Source organism: Bidens hawaiensis, unplaced genomic scaffold, assembly GCF_021521415.1.
Source record: "Bidens hawaiensis isolate Kalapana, Puna unplaced genomic scaffold, B.hawaiensis_p1.1 tig00000237_1, whole genome shotgun sequence".
NCBI classification, from domain to species: Eukaryota; Viridiplantae; Streptophyta; class Magnoliopsida; order Asterales; family Asteraceae; genus Bidens; species Bidens hawaiensis.
Window position 1 is genome coordinate 520,065 of NW_027491021.1, and position 24,133 is coordinate 544,197.

The window sequence follows — 24,133 nt, forward strand, 5'->3', positions numbered from 1 at the left end:
GTTATAGTTCAGTTAGAGAGAGCAAGAAAGTGAGAGTCGTGTAAGACGACCCGAGGTAGAGCTCACCTCGGGTCAGTCGTGTTTCTGTTTATGTTACGGTATGTAACGTGATTATTTTATATATGAATCTGCAGATTTGATTATCCATTCTTGTATTTGTTTGTGTATTTGATCGTGTACGTGTTTGTGTTCTTCGTCTATACACCAATAAACGAGTCTAGGAGGATTCCGCACTCCTAGACCTCGTGCGGATCTCGTATCGATCAGCACCGGGACTAACAAGGGAGATGAGGAAGAAGCGGTACAACTTGTGATGAGACGTTCGCAACGAGAACGACTGGGTATGGCTACTGGAGCGGGGGAGACTTCAAGGCATGTACGTTTTGCTCCGCCTGTCTTGTCAGGTATGTCACTTCTTCCTACTACTGCACAGGTTACGACTGTCGAAGCGTCAGCTCCAGCAGTGGTGTCTCTACCACCACAACCGTTTGATCCACCGGTGGTAGTCGCACGCTTCGTTGATTCGACTATCACAACAACTGCAGGGTTACCAAGTGTACCACCTGCGGTCACTTCTGCTACTGATGTTCCGCCAACTCCACTGCCTACTTCAGATGCTGAACGGATTACATCACTAGAGCGTATTGTTGCCGAACAGTCTAAGACTATTGAACGCCTAGTGGAATCCAATCAACTACAAGCTGCCCTCCTGGTTGAACACGGAAGAATAATTGATGCCTTCAAGGAATACTTGGCATCTCAGGGGGAGAAGACGTGTAGGGGCGATGAGTTGAGAACGAAAAGACGAGAAGATCATGACGATGATCCCAATGCACCTTCGGGTGCAGGTGGTGAGCTGCCAAGAACCTCTCAGGCTCTTGGGGCTTCCACAACTGAGGGGGAGTCTACAGATGTAGCTGGTGATGTTGTTGTTGGTATGGGTGATGATGCTGATGTTGAGGACGTTATCGATGCTTTAAAGGAGTTGGATGATGAGGAAGACGATGAGTTTATGGATGATGACGACGTGTTGCCCGTGGATGAGATTGAGAGGATTGGGGAAAAGATTAATGTGGAAAATGTGTTAGAAGAAGGTGAGATAATGGATGATGATGTTGAGCATGACATTCCCGAAGTGGAAAAGTCGGGTGTTGGTGATGAAACGGTGTTGGATGAGACGATGTGGGAAGAGCAGCCTAGATGGAAGGAAGAATATGCTCATTGGTTTGTCAAGACCAAGAAGCCTGCTGTTCCAACCATGTTCAGAAAGAGCTACAACATTAAAGGGTATGCAGAGGCGAAAAAGGGGATTATTTGTTGGATCTATGATGAACAGCTCAAGTTGTTTGTGGTGAAGCGTTATGATGGCGTTCAGTATTTCAAGAGAATGTTGAGATCGTTCAACACATTGCCTGAATGCGAAGTAAAAGATTTGGCCAGGTTGGGCCTGATAAACCGAAACAACGACAATATGGCTAGAATGATTGAGAAGATAATGTGGAAAGAAGGAGTAAAAGAAAAGAAGTTTGAGTTGCTAAAGCCACAAAAGGGAAAATTAGTGAAGGATACAGAGAGAGGTATGAGAGCAGATGGTAAACCGTGGATGGTGATGAAGTACAAACCAGTCCGATGTATCAAGGAGGTACCCATGAAAGCTATGCCTCGAGATGTGCTGAAAGATTTGAAATGGTGGTTTGTGGACTGTGAGACTGCAGAGGCAGTAATGGAGGACGAGGATGAACAAGAACTGCTTCGGGTTTACGACCCGATGCATCTTGTTAACCTGTCGCAAGCTGATCTGGAAGTACTCAACAACAAGAAGATCTTCTACATTCCTGCTTGGAAGGATCAAGCTAGGAGATATCAAAGTGTAGTGTCAGTATGTGTGAAAGAAGGGGCGCACGCTTAGAGATGCAGATTACAAGACTCGAGTTTTGAAGAATCAAGATATGAAGCTACTGCCAAGGGGGAGTCTGTTGGTACATGTTTGTCAGTAGTTCATAGTCTTGTAATTGTAATCGAGTCTGTATTGTAATTGTGTATTTGATTATGTTTTAGATTGTGTAACTAGCAAAGTTGTCAACAAGTTTGCTCAGGCGAACTTGTTGAACAAGCGAAGTTGTCAACAAGTTCGCTCAGGCGAACTTGTTGAATATGCGAAGTTACAGACAACTTCGCCTGTGGCGAAGTTGTCGTGTATATATTCACTGTTTCAGCCGAAACGTGAGAAGGTTAAGCAGTTTAGGGTTTCAGTCAAGTGTTCGAGTTTAAGCAGACGTGTTTGCTAGTTCCAGTGTCTGTAATAGTGACTACGAGTCACGTGTTTGGTTAATAATATTACGTGTTTGATTCATTGCTTGTGTTATTCTATATCTACACTCGTAACCTACCTACGCAGGGATTCCGCACCTGCGTTGTTAGAGAACATCCCGTGTACGATCCGTTCCAGGAACCTTCAAGACATCGGCACGTATACCTCTCGGTTCAATGCACTAGCGAGATTGGTACCACGACTGGTCACGCCGGAATACGTTCGAGTTGAGAGATACATTTGGGGTTTAGTGACTGAAATTTGAGGAATGGTTACTTCCTCGAAGCCAACCACCATCAAATCTGCCCGAGAATTGGCAAAGACCCTGACCGATGATGCTGTACGAATGGGAACGTTGAAAGTAACGGGTAAGACTCTGGTAGATTCCATCCTGGATAAGAAGGATTCCGGAACGATTCCAAAGCCAGCAGGCCAGAAAAGGAAATGGATCAATAACACCGGAGGGCAATTCTGAAAGAAACCGAATTCCGGGAGAATGTTTACGGCTAACATGAGTAGACCAGAGAAGAACAAGAATCAAGCCTCTCAGTGCAACAGGTGTGGAAAGAGTCACATTGGAAAATGTTGGAAGTGTTAGAAATGTAACAGGTTTGGACACTAGACTCAGTACTGTTTCAGCAAGGACTCTCCGTCCGGTTCAGGAAAGATGCTTTGAATGTGGAAACATGGGGCACTATCGAAAGGACTGCCCGAAGCTCAAAAACCAGAACGCGAAAGGTAGAGCCTTCAAAATAAACGCGAAGAAAGCCAGGAAAGATTCCTCTATTGTTACCGGTATGTTCCTTATTAATAAACACTATGCTTACATATTATTCGATACTGGAGCCGATTTAAGTTTCGTTTCCAAACAATTTGAACCCCTCCTTGGTATAGAGCCCAGTAAATTAGATACCAAATACTCGATATAATTAGCCAATGGAAAGACAATTGAAACCAGTGAAGTCGTGCGAAACTGTAGTATCCTCTTAGCGAACCACACGTACAGTATCGATTTGTTACCTGTCGAATTAGGTAGTTTTGATGTAGTTGTGGGAATGGACTGGTTATCCAAGAATCGGGCTGAAATCGTTTGCTCAAAAAAGTTGATTCGATTACCACTCCCGAGTGGTGAAACATTAACTATTCAAGGAGAGCAAGGTAACTCAGAACTAAAGCTTACCAGTATTATGAAGACACGCAAGATGTTACGCAAGGGTTATTCAGCATTTTTGGTAAACGCTGTGGCTACCAAAGCTGAAGAGAAAAAGATTGAAGACATTCCTATAGTGAGAGATTACCCTAAAGTTTTTCCTAAAGATTTACCTAGATAGACAAGTTGAGTTCAAAATCGATTTAGTTCAAGATGCAGCACCGATAGCCCGATCTCCGTATAGATTGGCACCATCGGAAATGCAGGAACTATCGAACCAACTTCAAGAGCTGCTGGATAAAGGATTAATTAGACCTAGTTTTTCCCCGTGGGGAGCACCGGTTCTTTTTGTGAAGAAGAAAGACGACTCATTTAGAATGTGTATTGATTATCGTGAATTGAAAAAACTGACCATTAAGAATCGGTATCCCTTACCAAGAATTGATGACTTGTTTGATCAATTGCAAGGATCCAATTACTATTCGAAAATAGATCTGCGATCTGGATATCACCAGCTACGAGTTGCTGAAGAAGATGTTCACAAAACTGCGTTTCGAACCCGATATGGCCATTACGAATTCCTAGTTATCCCTTTTGGTCTAGCAAACGCACCCGCTGTGTTTATGGACCTCATGAATAGAGTTTGTAAGCCATATTTGGATAAATTTGTGATAGTATTCATCGATGACATACTTATTTATTCACGAACTAAGAAGGAACACGAGCAACATCTAAAGCAAATTCTAGAATTGCTACGAGATGAGAAGCTATATGCTAAATTCTCAAAATGTGAATTCTGGATGAGAGAAGTACGCTTCCTTGGACACGTGATTAATGAACAAGGTATACACGTAGATCCCTCAAAAATTGAAGCAATCAAAAACTGGGAGACACCAAAGTCACCTACAGAAGTGCATCAATTTTTAGGTCTTGCTGGGTATTACCGGAGATTCATCGAGAATTTCTCTAAAATAGCTCAACCTTTGACGCAATTAACCTAAAAGGAAAGGAAGTATAATTGGACCAAAGATAAGAAGAAGCCTTTCAGATTTTAAAACAAAAATTGTGTAGCGTACCTATCTTGTCTTTACCATATGGAACCGATGGATTTGTAGTATATTGTGACACGTCTCGCTTGGGTCTTGGTTGTGTGCTTATGCAACGAGACAAGGTGATAGCATACGTGTCGAGACAGCTCAAGGTACATGAAAAGAATTACGCAACGCACGATTTGGAATTGGGAGCTGTTGTGTTTGCTCTTAAGATTTGGAGACATTATCTGTATGGAACGAAATGTACAATAATTACTGATCACAAGAGTCTCCAACATATCTTTGATCAGAAGGAGCTAAATATGAGGCAACGTCGATGGGTAGAATTACTCAATGATTACGACTGTGATATTCGTTACTACCGAGGTAAAGCGAATGTTGTGGTTGATGCATTGAGTCGAAAAGAAAGAGAAAGGCCTATGCGTGTTCGTGCACTAGGATTGACGATTCAAACGAGTCTCACTACTCGAATTCGTGATGCACAGCTTGAAGCTTTGAAACCGCGAAACATAAGGTTTGAGAAACTTCGAGGACTTGAATGTGAATTTGTCACATAATCCGATGGAACATTATATCTAATTGATCGAGTTTGGGTACCACTCTATGGAAATCTGCGTAAACTTGTACTAGATGAAGCGCATAAGTGTGGATACTCGATCCACCCAGGATCAACCAAGATGTACAAAGATCTCCAAGAACATTATTGGTGGCCTAACTTGAAAAGAGACATAGCCGTTTATGTCAGCAAGTGCCTGACATGTTCCAAAGTGAAATCTGAACATAGAAGACCGCCTGGACTACTGCAACAACCATAGATCCCACGGTGGAAATGGGATAATATTACCATGGACTTCATAACCAAACTGCCAATTACGCCGTGAAGTCATGATGCTATTTGGGTAATTGTGGATAGATTAACCAAATCCGCTCATTTTATACCCATTAGAGAAAAAGAAAGAATGGAGAAGTTAACTCAGCTTTATCTGAAAGAGATTGTAGCCAAACATGGAATACCTGTCTCAATCATTTCTAACAGGGATGGTTGTTTTTTTTCTCGTTTCTGGAAATCTCTTCACGAATCCCTAGGAACTCGCTTAGACATGAGCACCGCCTATCATCCTCAGACAGACGGTCAAAGTGAGAGAACTATCCAAACATTGGAAGACATGCTGCGAGCCTGTATTATTGATTTTGGAAATAGTTGGGATACTTATCTGGCTTTAGCTGAATTCTCTTATAATAAAAGTTATCATTCCAGTATTAAAGCTGCACCGTTTGAATCTTTGTACAGAAGGAAATGTCGATCCCCTCCTTGTTGGGCAGAAGTTTGAGAAAAGCAACTTACAGGACCTGAAATTATCCAAGAGACCACGGACAGGGTCTTTCAGATCAAGGACAGGTTAAAAGCTGCAACCGACAGACAGAAAAGTTATGCGGATAATCGCAGAAGACCGTTCGAATTCCAAGTAGGAGACCAAGTGTTACTTAAGGTATTACCTTGGAAATGCATAGTCAGATTCGGTAAAAGAGGCAAGCTAAGCCCACGATACGTTGAACCTTTCAGAATCACCGAACGAGTAGGGCCAGTAGCCTATCGACTCGACCTACCTTCAGAACTCAGTGGATTACACGATGTGTTTCACGTATCCAACCTGAAGAAGTGTCTATCTGACGAATCGCTGATTGTTCCTATTGAAGATATAAGGGTTGATGATAAGCTTCGATTTGTAGAAGAACCTGTTGAAGTTATGGATTGAAAAATTCAAAAGCTAAGACGTAACAGGATTAAGCTAGTCAAAGTCCGTTGGAATTCAAGACTTGGTCCCGAGTTCACGTGGGAACATCAGGATCAAATGAAATTGAAGTACCCCCACCTCTTCCCAGTAGAAACCGAAACCAGTACTACATCCTAAATTTCGGGACGAAATTTCTAAAAGGATGGGAGAATGTAACAACTGCCAAAAATTAGACTAATCTGGTAATTATATTAACCGTAATCGCATATTAATTAGTAAGATAAATATATAGGGATAATATTTTTTTTACCTAAAAGTCTTTGATTTTAGTGGAGTTTTAAAATATGGAACCCGAAAAAGTTAAATTTTGTCGTGTAGCAAGCACGGTACAGATTGACACCGGGTAACGACTCAAAACAAATAAATTCATTAACGTGTTAAGATGACCTCGAAAAATTAAATTTTATATTAGGATATTAGAGATAGTATATAAACTTAATTTTAGAAGGTTCAAATCGCGAAAACTAGAAAATAAGTAACCGAAAGCCAGTAGAGGACACCGTAAGGACCCGACATCATGTTTCTCAGAAAAATTATGTTTTTAGGCAGACATTGATTGTAATCTAATTTCGCTCAAAGTCTGATAAAAATTATTAGAAACGGATGTCGTTTGGTTAGATAAATTACGAGATACGTTTAATCTTAACACCTAGATAATACCATATGTTATTATTTAACACCAACTCTTCCACTCCCTTACCCCTCTCTCGGCCGCCATTTCCCCACAATCCCAACCCACTTGCAATATAATATTAATTTATGCATACAATGATTATTAGAGATTACTTGTAAAGCTACCAACACTCTAACACATTACCCTATACAACAACTCATCAATCCTACACCCATTTCTCTCTCAATAAAACCGGCCACCACCACCTCCCTTACATCATCACCATTTCAAATTGTTATACATGCATTATTGAAGAATAGGATGTCTTTGGTGGGAGTTTAAGCAAATAACAAGAAGTAGGAAGCCAAGGAAAGGATTATAGCTAACACAAGGTCACATATCACCTCCTTAGGCACCAAATCCGAAAATCCAAGGTAACCCACTTCAAGATTTGTGTATATTAGTTGTTATATGATGTTTAAAGCTTGATTTTAGTATGTTTGAAAATGTGCATGCAAGTATGATATGGATGTATGCATGCATGAGTGTGACCAGTGAGTTTGCATTTGAATGTATAAGATGGGTTTTGTTGATTTTAGGACTTGTTATGAATGCATATTAGCTTGTTTAGATTGTCCATATTGAGGTTACTTGAGTTTGTTTAACAAATGGGTTAAGTATTGTTTTAATGATGAAAGTAAATATGTAAATGGTTTAAAGATTAAAAATGGATTATGGGTAAAAATACCCACATTGGTCATGGGTTTTGGTTTGGGTAATGGTATGGATTTGTTAACTTGTTAAATGTTAAAATGGTTAAGAATGAGTGATAATTTTTAAAACCCACATAGTGGATTACTTGAAAAAGTTGTAAGTAATAATAATAATGGTTTTGAAAAGGTAAATAAGATCTTGGAAAAGGGTTGACAAAAGTGTAGAGATTTGATTATTTTGAAAAGTTACTTACACATGCAAGTAATACAAAAATTTGATTTGTTTTGTAGGAAAAGAATTGTTTTGTGTGTATACTTGTTGCTAAATGATTTAACATGAATGTAATGATATATTACTTGTTATTTATGTATATTTGCTGTACAAGATGGTTTGGTTTTGACATTATGACTTAAATAGCTTGTCGGTAACATTAACGGTCGGAAAGTTCGACTTTTAACGTGATCCGACATAAAATTTTGGAACTGATTTATAACAGCTCCTAAAGTCATAATATTCTTATATTTAACGTAAGTTAAAGTATAAGAAAATTCAAGAATGGCAAAACTTAAACCAACACGGTTTGTGTCCCGAAAACCGACACGAAAACGTTAAAAATCGACATTTTTAAGAAATTGGCAACAAAATGAAAACCATATCATTTTTATTAAAAAACTAATAAAATATGACTAAAAACTATATAAAAAGTGATTTTGATAATTTAAAACTAAAAGTTTTCATAAAAGGACAACTGGTTCGTTTTTAAGTTTGAAACCGACAAAACCGACTAAAATAGAGTCAAAATTTAAAATAAAATAAAAACTTAAAAATTACAAAATACTACAGAAACTAAAAGAAATAATTTTTATAAAGTATAATATTTAATTTAAATTATTAAATAAAACAATATTTGGATATTTATTACTTGTTTATATTTTAGGTGTTTATTTATATAATTATAAGTTAGTAATTTTTAGGTGATGTGTGCTTGTGTGAACTTTTAGATTAAAGTTATATATATATATATATATTATATATAGGGTTTGGATCAAATACAAATGAAATTAACGTGCTAAACGTGAAAATCAAGTAGAATAATTGTATATACAAATAGAGTAATTATGTAATTTTATCATAGAGTAATTATTATAGAGTAATTACATAATTACTCTACTTGTATATATAATTACTCTACTTGATTCTCACGTTTAGTACGTTAATTTCATTTGTACGTTAACTTCCCCTATATATATATATATATATATATATATATATATATATATATATATATATATATATATATATATATGCCGATAACGCGTTCGGGGCCGCTTACCCGTCTACGCCATGCTTACGTTGGTCAGGTGTCGGTTACGTGTCCAACACTTGCAATGTGTCCGATGTTGGTTATGCGTCTCAACACCCTCTCAAATTTAAAATCCTTTTATAGATTCCAATTTCTTTTGGAAAATTTCAAGTATGAATTCAATTCCGTCAAATTACATTTCCTATGATAAATTCCAATTCCTTTGAAAAATTTTAGCAAACCAAACGCAAGGTAACTGTTGATGCAAACTTGCATCTAGGTCATTTCTTTTGGTCTTTTGATGTAAAGCCTGAATCTTCTATTGAGATGTTTCTTTTCTTGAATCATCAGACTTGTTTTTACTTATTATGACTATATATATATATATATATAGGTGGTAATGTGAGTGAGTTGGGTTAGATTTGGATGATGGGTTAGAATGGGTATGGGTCAGAATGAACATAGGTCAGAATGAATTTTTTAAATAGAACTATAGAAGGTTAGGATGGGTATGGGTCATGGGTAAAGCTAACCTATTTTGACCCAAGTGTAGGTTAAAATTAGGGTGTTTACGGTTCGGTTTGAAACTGTGAAACCGCCCAAACCGGTCATCGGTTTGGTTTCACGGTCGGTTTTTTCCCTTAACTTTTGGTCGGTCGGCTTAAAAAATTTCAAAACGTAACGAACGGTTTGGTTTGTGGTTTATGCCGAAAACCGGCCGTATGAAACCGGACTGGACCGTGAGACTTATTTATATTTTAATTTTTATAGTATTCCTTATGAGATATATTTAACACCCAAATAAGCTAATGCCAATTCTTTTAATGTGATGCGGAGCTAAGATTATTTATTTCTACTTACTAATCTCAATTAATTTTAATTTAAATTCTTATAGTCATATGTGACCGTAATGAATATTTGGATTTTAATTTCTCTGTCTGCTTAATAATGCATCTATAATTATTTCAAGATATATTGTATGCATATATAATACACAAACTTGTTCATTCACAAGCATACAAATCTTTGGAACAAATATATCTATTACACAGATAAATCAATAGAGGTACAATTATGTATATTGCATGTTAGTTTTTATGGTAAATTCAATTCATTAACGAAGCTTAAACCGTGAAACCAAACCATTAGTAACGGTTTGGTTTGGTTCTAATTTTCAACGGTTCGGTTTAGATTTTAGGTGAAAAAAAAAACTGTTACTAATGGTTTGGTTTACGGTTTCACCTAAAAACCGCGAAAACAGGACTGTGAACACCCCTAGTTAAAATACAAAGGGTTTCAAAAATCCCTAAAAATTTTTATTTTAAAGTTAATAAAAAATAATAACTCAAAATATAAAAAACGCAAAATTTAAAATAACTAAAATGTTTCCCCCCGTCATGCTTGTTCATTGTAAAAACACCCGGTTTTGTATCGGTTCAGGTTCGATTTTTTCGTTTTTTTTTTCGGTTTGGTTTTGCTTTTTTTTCATTTCGGTCGGTTTCGGTATCTGTTCGGTTTCAGTGATCTCAATTTTGATTTCTTATTATCTATTCTGTTTTGTGGGTTTTGTTTAAATAAAATTTGATTGAGCGTGTTTTAGTCCATTCTAACCCATAAACAAACTCATTCTAACCAATAATCAAAAGTCACTAGTATTTCCCCAACCGATCTTGACCTACTTGAAAAATTCTTTTGATACATCCTAACATATTCTAATTTTAAAAATTATCCATATTAAACCAAAACAATTCATTTAGGTTTGTTTTGCCACCCGTATGTTACTAATATCAACGTGTGTATTTTAATTGTGTGTGTTTTGTTGGTTGACTATATGTGCATGCTGCCAGTATAATATAGTTACACCCTTCATGACCAAGCCCCATAAAACCTTTTTAACTGGAACTTAACATAACGATAAGAAAAACATTAAAAAAGCATTCAAGAGATAAATTAAATCATATTTTGGTATCCATCTATTTATAGATGAGCAAATTTGGTACTGGTATTGAATTCAGTACCGAATCAGTATCAAGTTTTGAGTTTTCAATATTGATATGCTACCGATATTTAATGCAAAATTCAGGAAATACCGGTAACGTACCGGTACAAAATACTTCGGGTTCGATACCGATCGATACTGATACCGTCCCGAGCTTATCCCTACATCTCCCCCTCCCCCTCCCCCTCCCCATGTTCATCACAACCAAACTTCACTGACCAATCTCTCTTTCTTAAGCATTTCAACTTCAACGCTTAAAATCATTAAATATGTATTGCAACTTTCTCTAATACCATTGTAACAAATCCATTTTTGATTCACAACATTTATTTTAAATCATGACTTAAAGATTTCTAAAATATGCCATGAGACTCAAACTCAAGCAATCACCCCTACTTATTCACAACCTTAATATAGCTCGTGAACAACCCTAGTGTGAGGTTAACGATGCTTAATCCGAGTAATGGTTATCAAATAAAATGATGATTTATTATGATACAAAATTTTGGCTTATGGTTCAAATCTTATAAACTAGTTAAGGTTAAAATATTATTTTAATTAAATTCTACATCCAACTATGAAATTTGATCCAAATTGCATTTTAGCAATTGGAAATTATGATATGTCTTAGAGCATGCTTGGGGTTGAATTTGAAAACAACTTATTAGCTTATTGACTTTTTTAAAAACCATTTTAAAAACTAAAATTTATGGCTTTTAGAAAACAAATTTTTAACTCTTTTAAAAAGCTAAAATAAGAAAGATTTTTATGATTGTCAAAACACATTTTTAAGTTATTGATTTATAAAAAAAACAATAAGCCAACAAGATATTTTCAAATCTTATAAACTAGTTAAAGTTTAAATAATACTCTAATTAAATTCGAAGTCCAATATTTTAGGGCATGGGGTATACTCTAACTCATCTTAATTCCACATAAGCTCCACATCATCATTTTTTTCTCTTTCACTCTATGTCATCCAAAGGAAATGGTTTAACCCATTTAACACATAATTAATATAACAAATTAGTTAGTAATTAATACATAATTAATGCATATCGTTCATTTTAACCCTTTAAAAGCATAACCCATGGACATTTTTAACACATTTAATACAAGAGGGGAGTGGTTTAATCCATCTTTAAAGTGCCATGTCACTTTAACCTATGTAGGAGTTAGAGTATACCCCATAGCCTTACAAGGAATTGTGTTTTATAAAAATAACGGCGCAACACAAGCAATTGTGCCTAGAACTTAATATAACACTAAGAAAAACATTAAAAAAAGCACTCAAGAGATCAATTAAATTATATTTCATATCCATATATATATCCCCCAATGTTCATCACAACCACACTTCAATAACCGATCTCACTTTCTTAAGCATGTCAACTTCAACGCTTAAGATCATTAATATGTATCGTTACTTTCTCTAATAATATGCAACAAATCCGTTTTAGTTCACAACATTTTCTTTTTAAATCATGACTTGAAATGTTTCTCAAATATGTCAATATGTCATGACACTCGAACTCAAGCAATAGACCCTTACTTATTCACAACCTTAATATAGGTAGTGAACAACCCTACTGTGAGGTCAGCTATGTTTAATCCGAGCAATGGAATTGTCAAATAACATGACGATTTATTATGGTTCAAATTTTGGGTTATGGTTAAAATATTATAAAAAAATTAAGGTTAAAATAATATTTTAATTAAATAAGTCCAAGTATGAAATTTGATCCAACTTGCATTTTTGTCTTACCTTTGTGTTTACAAGCAAATTGTAAATAATATATTCTAAGTCCAATATTTTACATGCAATTGTGTTATATAACGGCCCAACACAAGCTACGACAAATATTAAATCAAAAAATATCCCCTCTCGTCTCTTTCTCTCTTAAACCCTAGGAAATCATAATGTCACAACACATACCCAGTGAAATCCAATTGGAAATCATGTCGCGGCTTCCTGTGAAATCCTTGATTCAGTTCCAATCTGTCTCCAAAACATGGAAGTCTGTCATCGACAGCCCTGATTTTATTATTAAGCATTACAACTGCCAACTCAAACACACACAGGTACAACATCTAGTTGTAACGTATGCAGATCGACTTGTAACCTATAGTGGTCAAGTTGATTACGAGCAAAAATATGTTCCGTTTGTTGATGATGAACAAAAAGTATCCCTGACTCTTTATCAATTGGTTGAGATGCTTTTATGTTCTAGGATAATAGGAAGTTATCATGAGTTCTTGGGTTTGTACAGCCGTAGTTGTCGCAATACCCTTAATATGGACGTGGTGGTTCTTTGGAATCCTTCTATCAGAAAAGCTGTTGCTGTTGTTGTACCTAATATAGGAAACTGGAGATATGAAACTGCTCTACCTCTAGGTTTTTGGTTTTGTCGTGAGACAAATGACCTTAAGATTGTCAAGATTAATTATGCCAATCTTTTTGGTATGGGAAGTAACCCTCTAGAGGTTGAGGTTTTCACATTTAGTACAGGGACATGGAGAAGGTCGTATGGCAATCTCCCTCGTAAATCAATTCATTTTGTTCTCCATAAGGAGGTAGTTTTAGATGGAGTTTATAATTGGCTTGCTAACGAAAGGATTACTGCGGATGAATTAAGGTATATGATTATTTCATTTGATATGACAAGTGAAGAATTTACAGAACTAATCCTTCCACATAGTTTAAAACCTGAGTTCATGTCTAAGCTAGGGGAGTCACTTGTTGTGGTTGGACGAGATAAACATGCAATTAGTTCAGATTACGATGTATGGGTGATGGGGGATGGCGTTCCGAAATCGTTTACAAAGCTATTCACTTTTACACCAAAAGAAGATCATATGACACTCATGTTTTGGAAGTGTGGTGAATTTATAATTGATATTCCAAAACAAGGTGATGATCAAGTACAACTTGTTGTTTACGAGTTCTACCCAAGAGGATTCGTTAATCTTGGGATTGATGGATTAGAGAATTCGTTATATGTTTGTCACTACATGGAAACACTACTACTTGATCAGCCAGGTCTTAGGATTTATAGTGACAATAGAGGGTGGAGAGCTAAGAAGAAAGACTTTTGAAGCATGCAAACAAGGTATAGAGAATTAGGCGCAATTCAAGTTGCAACATGATTTGGTTTCATAATGTACATCGCTTTATATTTGGTATGCCCTTATCGGAAATCTCCATGAATCTGATTTTAAATCTGTTTACTACTTTTACTATTCGGAACTTTGAATGGTTTCTTGATGATTTTATTGTTACTATTTTCGTTAATATGATTATTATTCCGAACATACTTTGATTAATGTTATAGAATATATAACTAGTAGATGCAAACATCAATTAACAACTGGTTTTGTAGGATGCATTCTGTAATAACTAACATTAGAAGTTGCAAAATGACAGTTTGGTTCAAGTCAACATGAAAATAAAGGAAAACCCATATACAAATTATTTGGTCAAAATAATTTGGAAATAGAATGGAGTTTTCGTATATGAACCAAGGTGGTGACTAGAAATATTATGTTGAAACATGTAATACGAGTCGATTTTCCAAGCACAAAGGTACTTTCTTTAAAATCCAAGCTCGCCCTTCGTAACACACCTTGTTTCACCCTCATATATCATTTCGGGTTCTGTGAGAAATTTTAACCTTGTCTCTTTTTTTATAATTTTTTAGCACAGCATCAATCCCTTTCTTTTATCTAATATATCTGTAAATTTTTTATTTTGATAATATATTTTCACTAATAGTTATTGATTGAACCGGAGAAAGTGTTTGCGGATTTCCCAATGAAGTATAACTTATAGAAATTTGGTTCGAACTGAAACGGGTCGTTTAAGATTTGAAAAAAAGCTTTACGAAGGAACAAGTTAAATATGGTTATAGATAGCAGCAACTAATAAGGAATGGCCAGTTTCAAATAGATTAAAAAAAGCTTTAATTTGGGTTCAAATTGAAACGGGTCGTGTTAGAAAACTAATGGTCTCCGATCAGATAAAATACTATAACATTTTATAACTGACCTTTACACTGGTAATGACCGGCTAGCAATTAAATATGAGAATCTTAGTAGTCGATAGTGTTACGTTTTCCCAATATATGTCATCACTGTTGTTAATTTTGTTGGACATTAATAATAGCATCTGCTGGTTATAACCAATCACAGTTGACTTTTGTATAATTTGTCCAACAACAAACTTTCAGTTGTGTTTGACCTTTACATTCTGTTGACTTTATCCAGCTTTTGACTTCTGGATGTTACTCCCACTGAATTTTGTAAAAGAATAACAGATTTAAGACCATCATAACCTATATAGTGGCTATGACTTCCCAGTAGATTTGACCATATCAGTGAATAATCCAAAAGCATTTGACTTTTGACAATAGTTTTCAATTGCAGCAACCATTTAAAAAATTGGAACCTGGCCGCGCTTCATGTCATCACCCTGCAATTTGCAGAGATCTAGTAAACTTAGATGTTTATAAAGTAATTAAACAAAACATAATTTTATAAATATATATAAATTTTCTACATAGTGACATAAAGTAAATAGTATACGATGAATCTGTTTGCAGAGTTTACTAGAAAGGTGTTAAGTAAATATAAATTAAAGGATTTGGTACTTTCTATAAAATTCTGGATAAAATGGTTAATAATTTGTCACAAGTTAATAAACTGATCATGGTGGGATGCCCGTTCAGACCCAAGACGAATACTCAGGACGGTGGACCGCACCTGGTTGTCTACTTCGCTTTTCGGCTGCGTTGATTGAATATGCATTCCATGTCCGACCATTGTTGTACAATTCACGGATTTTACAAAGTGATTTCCTTTGTACTTTTTTGCATTACAAAGTTTGTGTTTTACCATAAATGATTGGATTCACAAAGATTCTTTTGTAAAATTGTGATATTAGGCTGATATGAACAAAATTTGCTCTTTCTATATTGTATTAAAAGCATACATACCACCAGTTCGATAAATGTTTATGTGATAATTGCATCCTATAATTGCTAATCAAACTCCAACAGTAGTGTTATTTCTGTTGAAAGTGGACCATACAATAGACACACTTGATGAGAAATAAGTTGAAATTTCATTCAAAATGGTGAAGAAATCCTTTTACTGAACGAGGAAGTGAAGTTCATTTTAGTGAAAGGGGCAATAAAATTGAAGGGAGGTTTATATTGAAACTGTTTACTTATTCTCTAAGTGGGCAAAAAGATATAGACTACCATTTGGCGATCAATAATATAACCTTAATATATTTGTTTGGCTTGTTTATTTTGGTTTGTTATTTTTGCCTTTTTATTTTTTGAGTTAAGTATCATTTTATTACTCGTGGTTTGTTCAGTTACGTAATTTTAGTATCTTTTTTGAATTTATTGTAAACGCCTACATCACGTTTCTAAAAGTTGTCATTTTAGTAAATTTTAATAACCCCGTCTATTTTTATCTGTTAAGTTAGTGGTAAACTAGTAATTTCATTTTTTTATTTAAAAAAATAGAAGGTTGAAAAAATAAATTAAAATATAAACTCCTTTAAAAGTAAAGGGGCCGTTGTTCAATTTTCAAAAAAATAAAACCCCCCTTCCGTCTTTCCGATCAAAGCATCTCGCCACCGGCGAGCTTGTTGTTTTTTCCGGCAACTCCAGACAATTAGCAAGACCCGTCCACAGCATTAATATTTTCTATTTCGAAATCATAATACATAATGACTATCTCCTAATCTTTGGCTCGAGTTAATTCGATTTTAATATCTGTTAATCGGTATTGTTAACTTGAAACCGAAATTATAACCGAATCAAATTAGACACGTTATCCGTTGATTTAGCCAAATAAATACACCCAAACTCACTCATTTGATGATTCCGAACACATTCATTCACTCGGTTTCCCCAAACATCAACGCTATAATCATCTTGAAACTCGCCACCGACCGATATTTTGAATTAGAGGTGCACAAATCGGGTATTAGAAAAACCCAGGTTCGGGTATGATCATGTATTGGAAAATCGGGTATTAGCAATACCTGGGTCAGGTTCGGGTCCGGGTATTGGCTTGAAAAACCATACCCTATGCACCGGGTTCGGGTCGGGTATTACACCGGATCTTCAATACCCAAGTATTTGAATACCCTATTTTCGGATATTAAAAAAACCCATTTTTCGGGAATTTGAATACCCTATTTTCAGGTATTAAAAAAACCCATTTTCTACATAGATAGTTCCGGTCCTTCCGGATAAAATAAAACCACTAAATCTTCTTCGATGAAGTTGAACATCTTCATCTAGTCCCGCGGGTCCTGAGTTCTAATTGTCTTCTCAAAAAGTGTTCGACTCAAGCCGCTCGACATGATTTCACATATTGATTCAAAATCTGTAACATCCTACTTTTGGTTATACTAATAAAATAAATTTCGTTTATTTTATAGTGTGTCGTTATCGGTTTAAATAAATAAACTAATTGAAGGTGGGCTTGGACTTTAGAAGATGAAATAAGAAAATAGAATGGGCCTTAGGTCCATGGGTTTAAGGGAGTATAAATACCCCTTAAACCCTTAACCTTTCCATTTTTATCTATCTTTACACAATAGCCTACACCATCAAAAACACACACAAACACTATCGTATAACCCGAACCAACATCCGAAGGTAAAACCCGAGCTTGTTGGTGCTGGAACGTTATGACAAGCCAAACCAACATCAAGACTTGACCGTGTTCGTAGTTCGACTCGTTTAAGGTATGTTTATGATTAGGAATCGTTCATTTAGGTTCGGATTAGTTGGGAAATCATAGATCTGTATGAGAATAATAAAAGCGAACCCAACACAAAAAATCTTACTGAAATTGGTTAACATTCGATGGGTTAATTGAATTACAAATGATCCGTAGGGTATATGTTTAAATCGCACCCTATAAACACGAATGTTTGAACGATAGAATGGTTGGGGTTTGTAGGCGTTGGGTAGACGAATCCATTGATACCTAAATCGTGTTATTTCATCGCGAATTGAGGGTTTAATTGCAGATTTGATGAAGGTTGACTGCGTATGTTCTTGATGATTTTGACTTTGACCCTATAGTCAAAGATCTAGATAAGAACTGTTGGTAGTTTGTTATGGATGATCAATTCTACGTGTAGATAACGAATGGGACTCATTCGTGTAAATGGATAACGAATCTATCCATTCGCTATACTAAGATAACGAACTAGACAACGAACCAGAATCACGAATAAGCTAACGAACCAGATAACGAATTAGGTGATTCGTTACTCGCCAATTCATTACGAATAAGGTAACGAATCAGGGCATGTTTAGATAACGAATTGGAATGACGAATCAGATGCTGATAAGATAACGAATTAGGCTATGTTCAGATAACAAATTAGGCTTAATTCGTTATAGCGAATGAGTTAACGAATTGGATAATAAATTAAAATCCTAATGAAAAATGTGTTAAGACAGTTAATGGAAATAAAATTTCTCCAAGTTGACTTGGCAGCTCGACCCCAGCCAGGGGCTCTGCCCCTTGGACCCTGCTAGGGGCTGCCGCCCCTAGAACCCCGCTGCCAGGGGTGCTGCCCTCAGACCTCCGTTCGTTGAGGGTAATAATTAAACTAGAAAGACGATATGAGTAGTGATAGTAACTGATACGTGTAATTCTTATACAGTTAGTTGTGCACAGCTCAAGAAGGGATAACCATTAACGTGAGCGTAACCGAGTTCAAGTGAGTTTCTAACCCCATTTCCTTGTTATGTTTTCTAGGCTGTGTGCATACTCGATGTGATAGTTAATACACTTGCCTTAAATAGTAAGTGTATGCCATGTGTGATTTATATGTTAATTATGTATATCCTAAATGTGAACGAAAGCTTGTCGGTACGTGAACGATCTTCGGATATTGCACGTATTGACAAGGGAGGTATGTATATAATAAATGAATGTGTATGATAGATATATGTACAACATATGAATATGTTTGAATGAGTAATGAATGTATATGTATGTTACGGGTATGTAAAGACAGAAAGTACGAAGATGAAGAAGTAAGGGATCAGACCCTAATAGTATCTGAGATAGAGAAGTAAAGAGGGATCAGACCCTACTAATATATGAGATGGACAAGAAAGGGATCAGACCCTAATAATATCTGAGATAGAAAAGGAAGGGATCAGACCCTAATAATATCTGAGATAGAAAGGATAGTAAATATATAGTATGAAAGTAATAAAGTATTTACGTATGTATGAAGTTATGTAATGAAAGTAGATCAGTAAAGTAATTATTATGTACCTTCGGATGCATAACTGAAGGTAAGTATGTAAACTGTATAATGTATGATTAACTAGAACTCACTCAGCGTAGTTGACTTTTAGTATGCACGCATGTGAGTAGAATGAGACGGCTGGCTTGAGCGGGGACACATGGCGGAAGAATAAAAGTCTGGCATCTGAAGACTCAAGATGTTTTATGTTTAAACGTTGATTTTGAAAGACAAGACGTTTATTTAAGACATGTTTATGAATTAATATGTAATGTGTTATGAAAGTTTTATATTTCATGTAAAGTTTTAATTAACTCTGATATTTAGAACTGTGTTTATGAGTAAATCCAACGTTGAAAGTGAGGCACCGGTAACGGGGCCTTACAAAATCGTTATTGAATCCGGCCTCAACATATAACCACAATGAACGCAACGAGCTTTCGCTGGACCGGACGACATTTGACATAACTAGAAATGAACCCAAATTGATGATAATCGAGCTGTAGAACTAAAAACAGTGCCAGCAGAAGAGGAAACCATTTCTTTAAGTATTGTGACTTGTGAGTTGTGATAAAATTAAATACCAACCAACTATTTTATACTCCATATGGTGTAGAAAACTAGAGATACACTAAAAGCATTTTAACAGTCAAAATTCAAAAAAAGACACTAACCACTATTTTGAGGGGTTTTGGAGTTTTTGTTGTTTTTTTTTTGTACTTTCTTGTTTGTTATATCAAAAGACAAAAGGTGTTGCTATAAACAATTATATATTGCCCTTAAAAATCCGTTGGAGAATGAAAGATCATCTATATGGGTAGTCATAAAATCAGCGTCAAGTGCTACATATACATAGATTCACAAACATTCATATCCGGGTATGCAAAAAACCCAAGTTTCGGGTAACAACCGTGTTTCGGATATAACTAGAACCGGGTTTCGGGTATTATCGGGTTTAGATCGGGTACGGATTCGGGTTTCAGATTTGAAAGTCATACCATATTCGTACCCTACGGGTAGGGTTGGGTTCGGGTTCGGGTATTAAAAACCTGGTTTTAAAAAAAAAACCCGGTTTCGAGTTTTTTTAGGGTCCGTTTTCGGGTTCGGGTTTTTTGTGCACCTCTATGATATACGTCTATTTATACATCTCGAATCCCTTGTAAAGTTATGTATATTTAATGCTTTGAGTTCGATTTGATTCGTGTTTCGTTTATCTTTTATTAATTTAGGTTTTGAGTCAAGTATTATATGTTTATTGTGTTTTATATCGTTTGGTGTCTTGAATGTTAAGCTTTAACTCTTTCTATCATTTCATGAGAAGTTTGAGTTCATTTTGCTTGTTGATGATTACATGATTATACCACTTAGCGTTTCGATTTGTTTTCATGTAGATGGTGGCTTGAGAGTTAAGGGAAAGAAGGTCTAGAAGCTTCCTATCGTTGCTTGGAGTTCAAGAAAGAAATTTATCAAGATCTAACAAGATTAATCAAAGAATAACAAAGAAAATCTGGAATGCCTTCCTAAAGCATGCCGTGCCACGCGAAGGTATGCCTAAGGGGGCCGCGTGGCGCCTAGGCCTCCCTGGTCAACCGTTTTTGCAAGTCCAAGCCCATATCGTTCTATATATATATACCATTATAAACCTAGCCGATTGGAGAGACTTGGGCAGCCGATTTTGGAGAGGAAACAAAGGTTTTGAAGGTGATTTGAAGCTAGGAAACAAGGAGGATCAAGAGTTCTTTCATCCGGGTGTTCAAGGATCAATCGCAAAGGGTTTTATCGCTCTAACTTTCGTTGCTTGTTCATTATTTGTCATGTCTTTCCTCTTTGTTTTTAATACTTGTTCAGGATTGTTTTTAATAATGATTCTAGGTTAGACTTCATGTCTACCTAGGTTTGATGAACATGTGTTGATTTGATTCTTGTATCTTGGTTGATTATTAACTATTGCTTCACATAGATCTTTTATCTCTTGATTGTGTTCTTTAGATTTAGGGTTTATGTTTAAATCATTACTTGGTGTTTTGATTATTATGATTGAATGGGCCCATTAGATCATAGAAGCTTGTTGATTGTTGATTAGGATTTTGAATGTTTTGCTAAATTCCAATAGCTGTAAGGTGAGGAGTTGTTCATGTGTCTTGGTCAATCGCATGCTAGGATAGATTAGTGACAATATTCTTGCTTATTGTGTTGATCCTTGTTCATGATGTCGTGTTTAGCTTATCAAGTTATCTAGGGTTTAGTGTTTCGTAAGATTGCTTGCCTATGATACTATTAATTAACTTTAATTGATGACTTTGCGGAAATCAATATAACAGATTGCTTAATAATCTAATAATTGTTCTTTGGGATTTCGTTTGATTTGGTCAAGGGTCCTTAGGGTTTGTTAGATGAATATGTTTAGAAATCATTTTCCATAATCATGTTATTTGTCCATTGCTTGATGATTGTTGATACATGGGATTCTTACCTAGGTAGATTCCTTCTCTTATTGGTTTCGATCTTGTGATTTATTGCTTATTTCTCGTTTACTTTTTTATTTACTTTCTTAGTTTAATATTAGTTTAAAAACCCCATTTAAAATATTAATAATAAATAGTTGTGTCGTAAGTCGATTCTAATTAGTTAATTTACGTAATTTATAGAGTCTTGTGGGTTTGATATTCCGGACTTACTTAGCTTTAGTACAATTGACGGGTTCACTTGCCGCTGTTTTGTTTAGTTGAGTCTTAGGTCTAGTTTTTATTACTTGTTTAATTTAGTTAATATTTAATTGACTGTTTTTAGCACATCAAGTTTTTGGCGCCGTTGCCGGGAACTTTTAGCAATTGCGTTTTTAGCTTTACTTGGACTTATATGCTACATACGTGCTATTTGTTTTATTTTTGTTTGAGCCGTAGGAGTCTAATTTAAGTTTTAGTTTGTTTTTGTTTATTTTTAAGTATTCGAGTCTACTCACTTGGTCTGTTGCATTTTTCAGGTTTATGCAACATCTTTGTTCGCAAGGACCACCGCTGGAGAATCTGGAATTTTCCCCGTTGAAGACCGAGGCTAGTTCGTCAGTAGAGAAACAACCGTCAGAATCTACATCTACACCAAATTCGTCACCACCCAGTTTACCACCAGAAAGCCCGAAAAGCCAACCATAAGTTCACATGGCCGACAATAGGACAATTGCTGCTCAAGCCTCGATGGCTTAGCCGGAAATCAATCATGCATCGTCGTTCCCGAGATCGACAATCCCAACTCATGGCAGATCCCGTCATACGTCATGAACAACATCGTTCAAACCAATCAATTTACTGGGCGTGATGACGAGGATGCACCGGCTCACATTAACCGACTTTACCGCATTCTTAAAACTTTTAATTTACAAGGTGCTACCGAAGATGCTATTTTCTTACATTTGTTTTCGTTTTCACTTGCAGGTAAAGCAGCTACTTGGCTCGACACGCAGCCACCAGGCACGTTCACTACTTGGGAGGCGTTACGTTCAGCTTTTATCAAGAAGTAATTCTCACCTGCCAAAGCAGCTATTCTTCATGATCAAATTCATTCTTTTCACATGGAGACGGGGGGAAAATATTGTCATGCTTGGGAGCGTTTTCAGAACATGCTAGCACGTTGCTCACAGAATGGTCTCACACCATGGGCTCTCGTGGAGAAATTTTACAATGGGCTGAACTACGAAACCCAAGTTCAGTTTGACACGGCCGCTGGAGGAAGTTTACTGGCAAAGAAGAATGTCACCGAATGTAACTAGATGTTTGAGAGCTTTGCTCAATCCGATTATGCCAAAGAGCCACATCGCGGGAATTCCACTCCCGTTAGCAGTACATCCTCATCCGCTCGAGGTGTATACCAGGTTAATCTGGATACTAGTGTGGCTGCTGCTTTGGAATCACTAACTAGAGAGGTTAAGGAGCTGAAGACTAAGGTGGACAGGTGTGAGTTCTGTATGGGTGGACATGGTACGTTGGAGTGTCCGGTGATGAATCAACAGGTCAATTTTGTTGCTGGTCAGAATAGGTTTTCCAACGATTACAACAACAATAATCAGAGTTGGAACACTTACAAGAACCCGAATCAGAATAATTCAAACTAGCATCCGTTAGGCGCACCACCCGGATTTCAAAATTCTTATGCTCCAGCACAAGGTTAGTATTTTAATAATAATAACACCGATGGTACTAATGTTCAAAATAATGTGCAGGATTCGAACGGTGGAATTGGGCGTTTGGAAGAGATGATGAAGCAAATTCTGAAGAGAGATCAAGTTACACAGAAAAAGTTTGCCGAACACGATTTGCTTTTCAAGAATCAACAATATTCTATTCTCGATATTCAAAGAACTGTTGGTGATATTGCTCGTCGTTTAGAAGAAAGGCCTCCAGATCAGTTTTCGGGTATTCCTCAAACTAATCCGGCTGCTCAATCGAAAGCCATCTCCACTCGTAGTGGTAGGGTTTTTGGTCCGGAGGTAGTTAGTAGAGAAATTGGGAAAGATAGGGACGATGAGTTGGTAGATGAGGAGATAGAGGTAGAGGCTCCGGGTAAGTCTCAAGTTTCAACACCAATTATTAAGCCACTAGTTGAAAAGAAGCCGGTTGGAGTCCGGCCACCACCACTCATCATTAACCCTGCCTATGTCCCATACCCCGCCCTTCTAAAGCATCATCAGTATAAAAAAGATTATGGTCATTTTCTCAATTTTTTTAGCCAATTGAATGTTAACCTCTCGTTTGTCGAAGTTCTCCAGCATATTCCTAAGTACGCCAAGTTTTTGAAAGACCTTCTTAAAAGAAAGGATAAGTTGGAGGAGATGTCGACTATTCCGCTAAATGGAGAGTGTTCTGCGGTGGTTCTTAATAAAGTACCAGAGAAATTACCCGACCCCGA

General features: G+C 36.3%; 1 protein-coding gene across 1 annotated transcript; it reads left to right on the forward strand.

Moving 5' to 3' along the window:
• Positions 1–12,897: 12,897 nt before the first annotated feature.
• Positions 12,898–14,034, forward strand: LOC143609122 (F-box only protein 8-like). Its single transcript, XM_077083990.1, has one exon. It carries the CDS (start codon positions 12,898–12,900, stop codon positions 14,032–14,034), a length of 1,137 nt encoding a protein of 378 aa, XP_076940105.1.
• Positions 14,035–24,133: the final 10,099 nt, after the last annotated feature.

Bases quoted from the DNA above. Each gene is read 5' to 3' on its own strand.
- LOC143609122 (XM_077083990.1), top strand. From the start codon at position 12,898: ATGTCGCGGCTTCCTGTGAAATCCTTGATTCAGTTCCAATCTGTCTCC.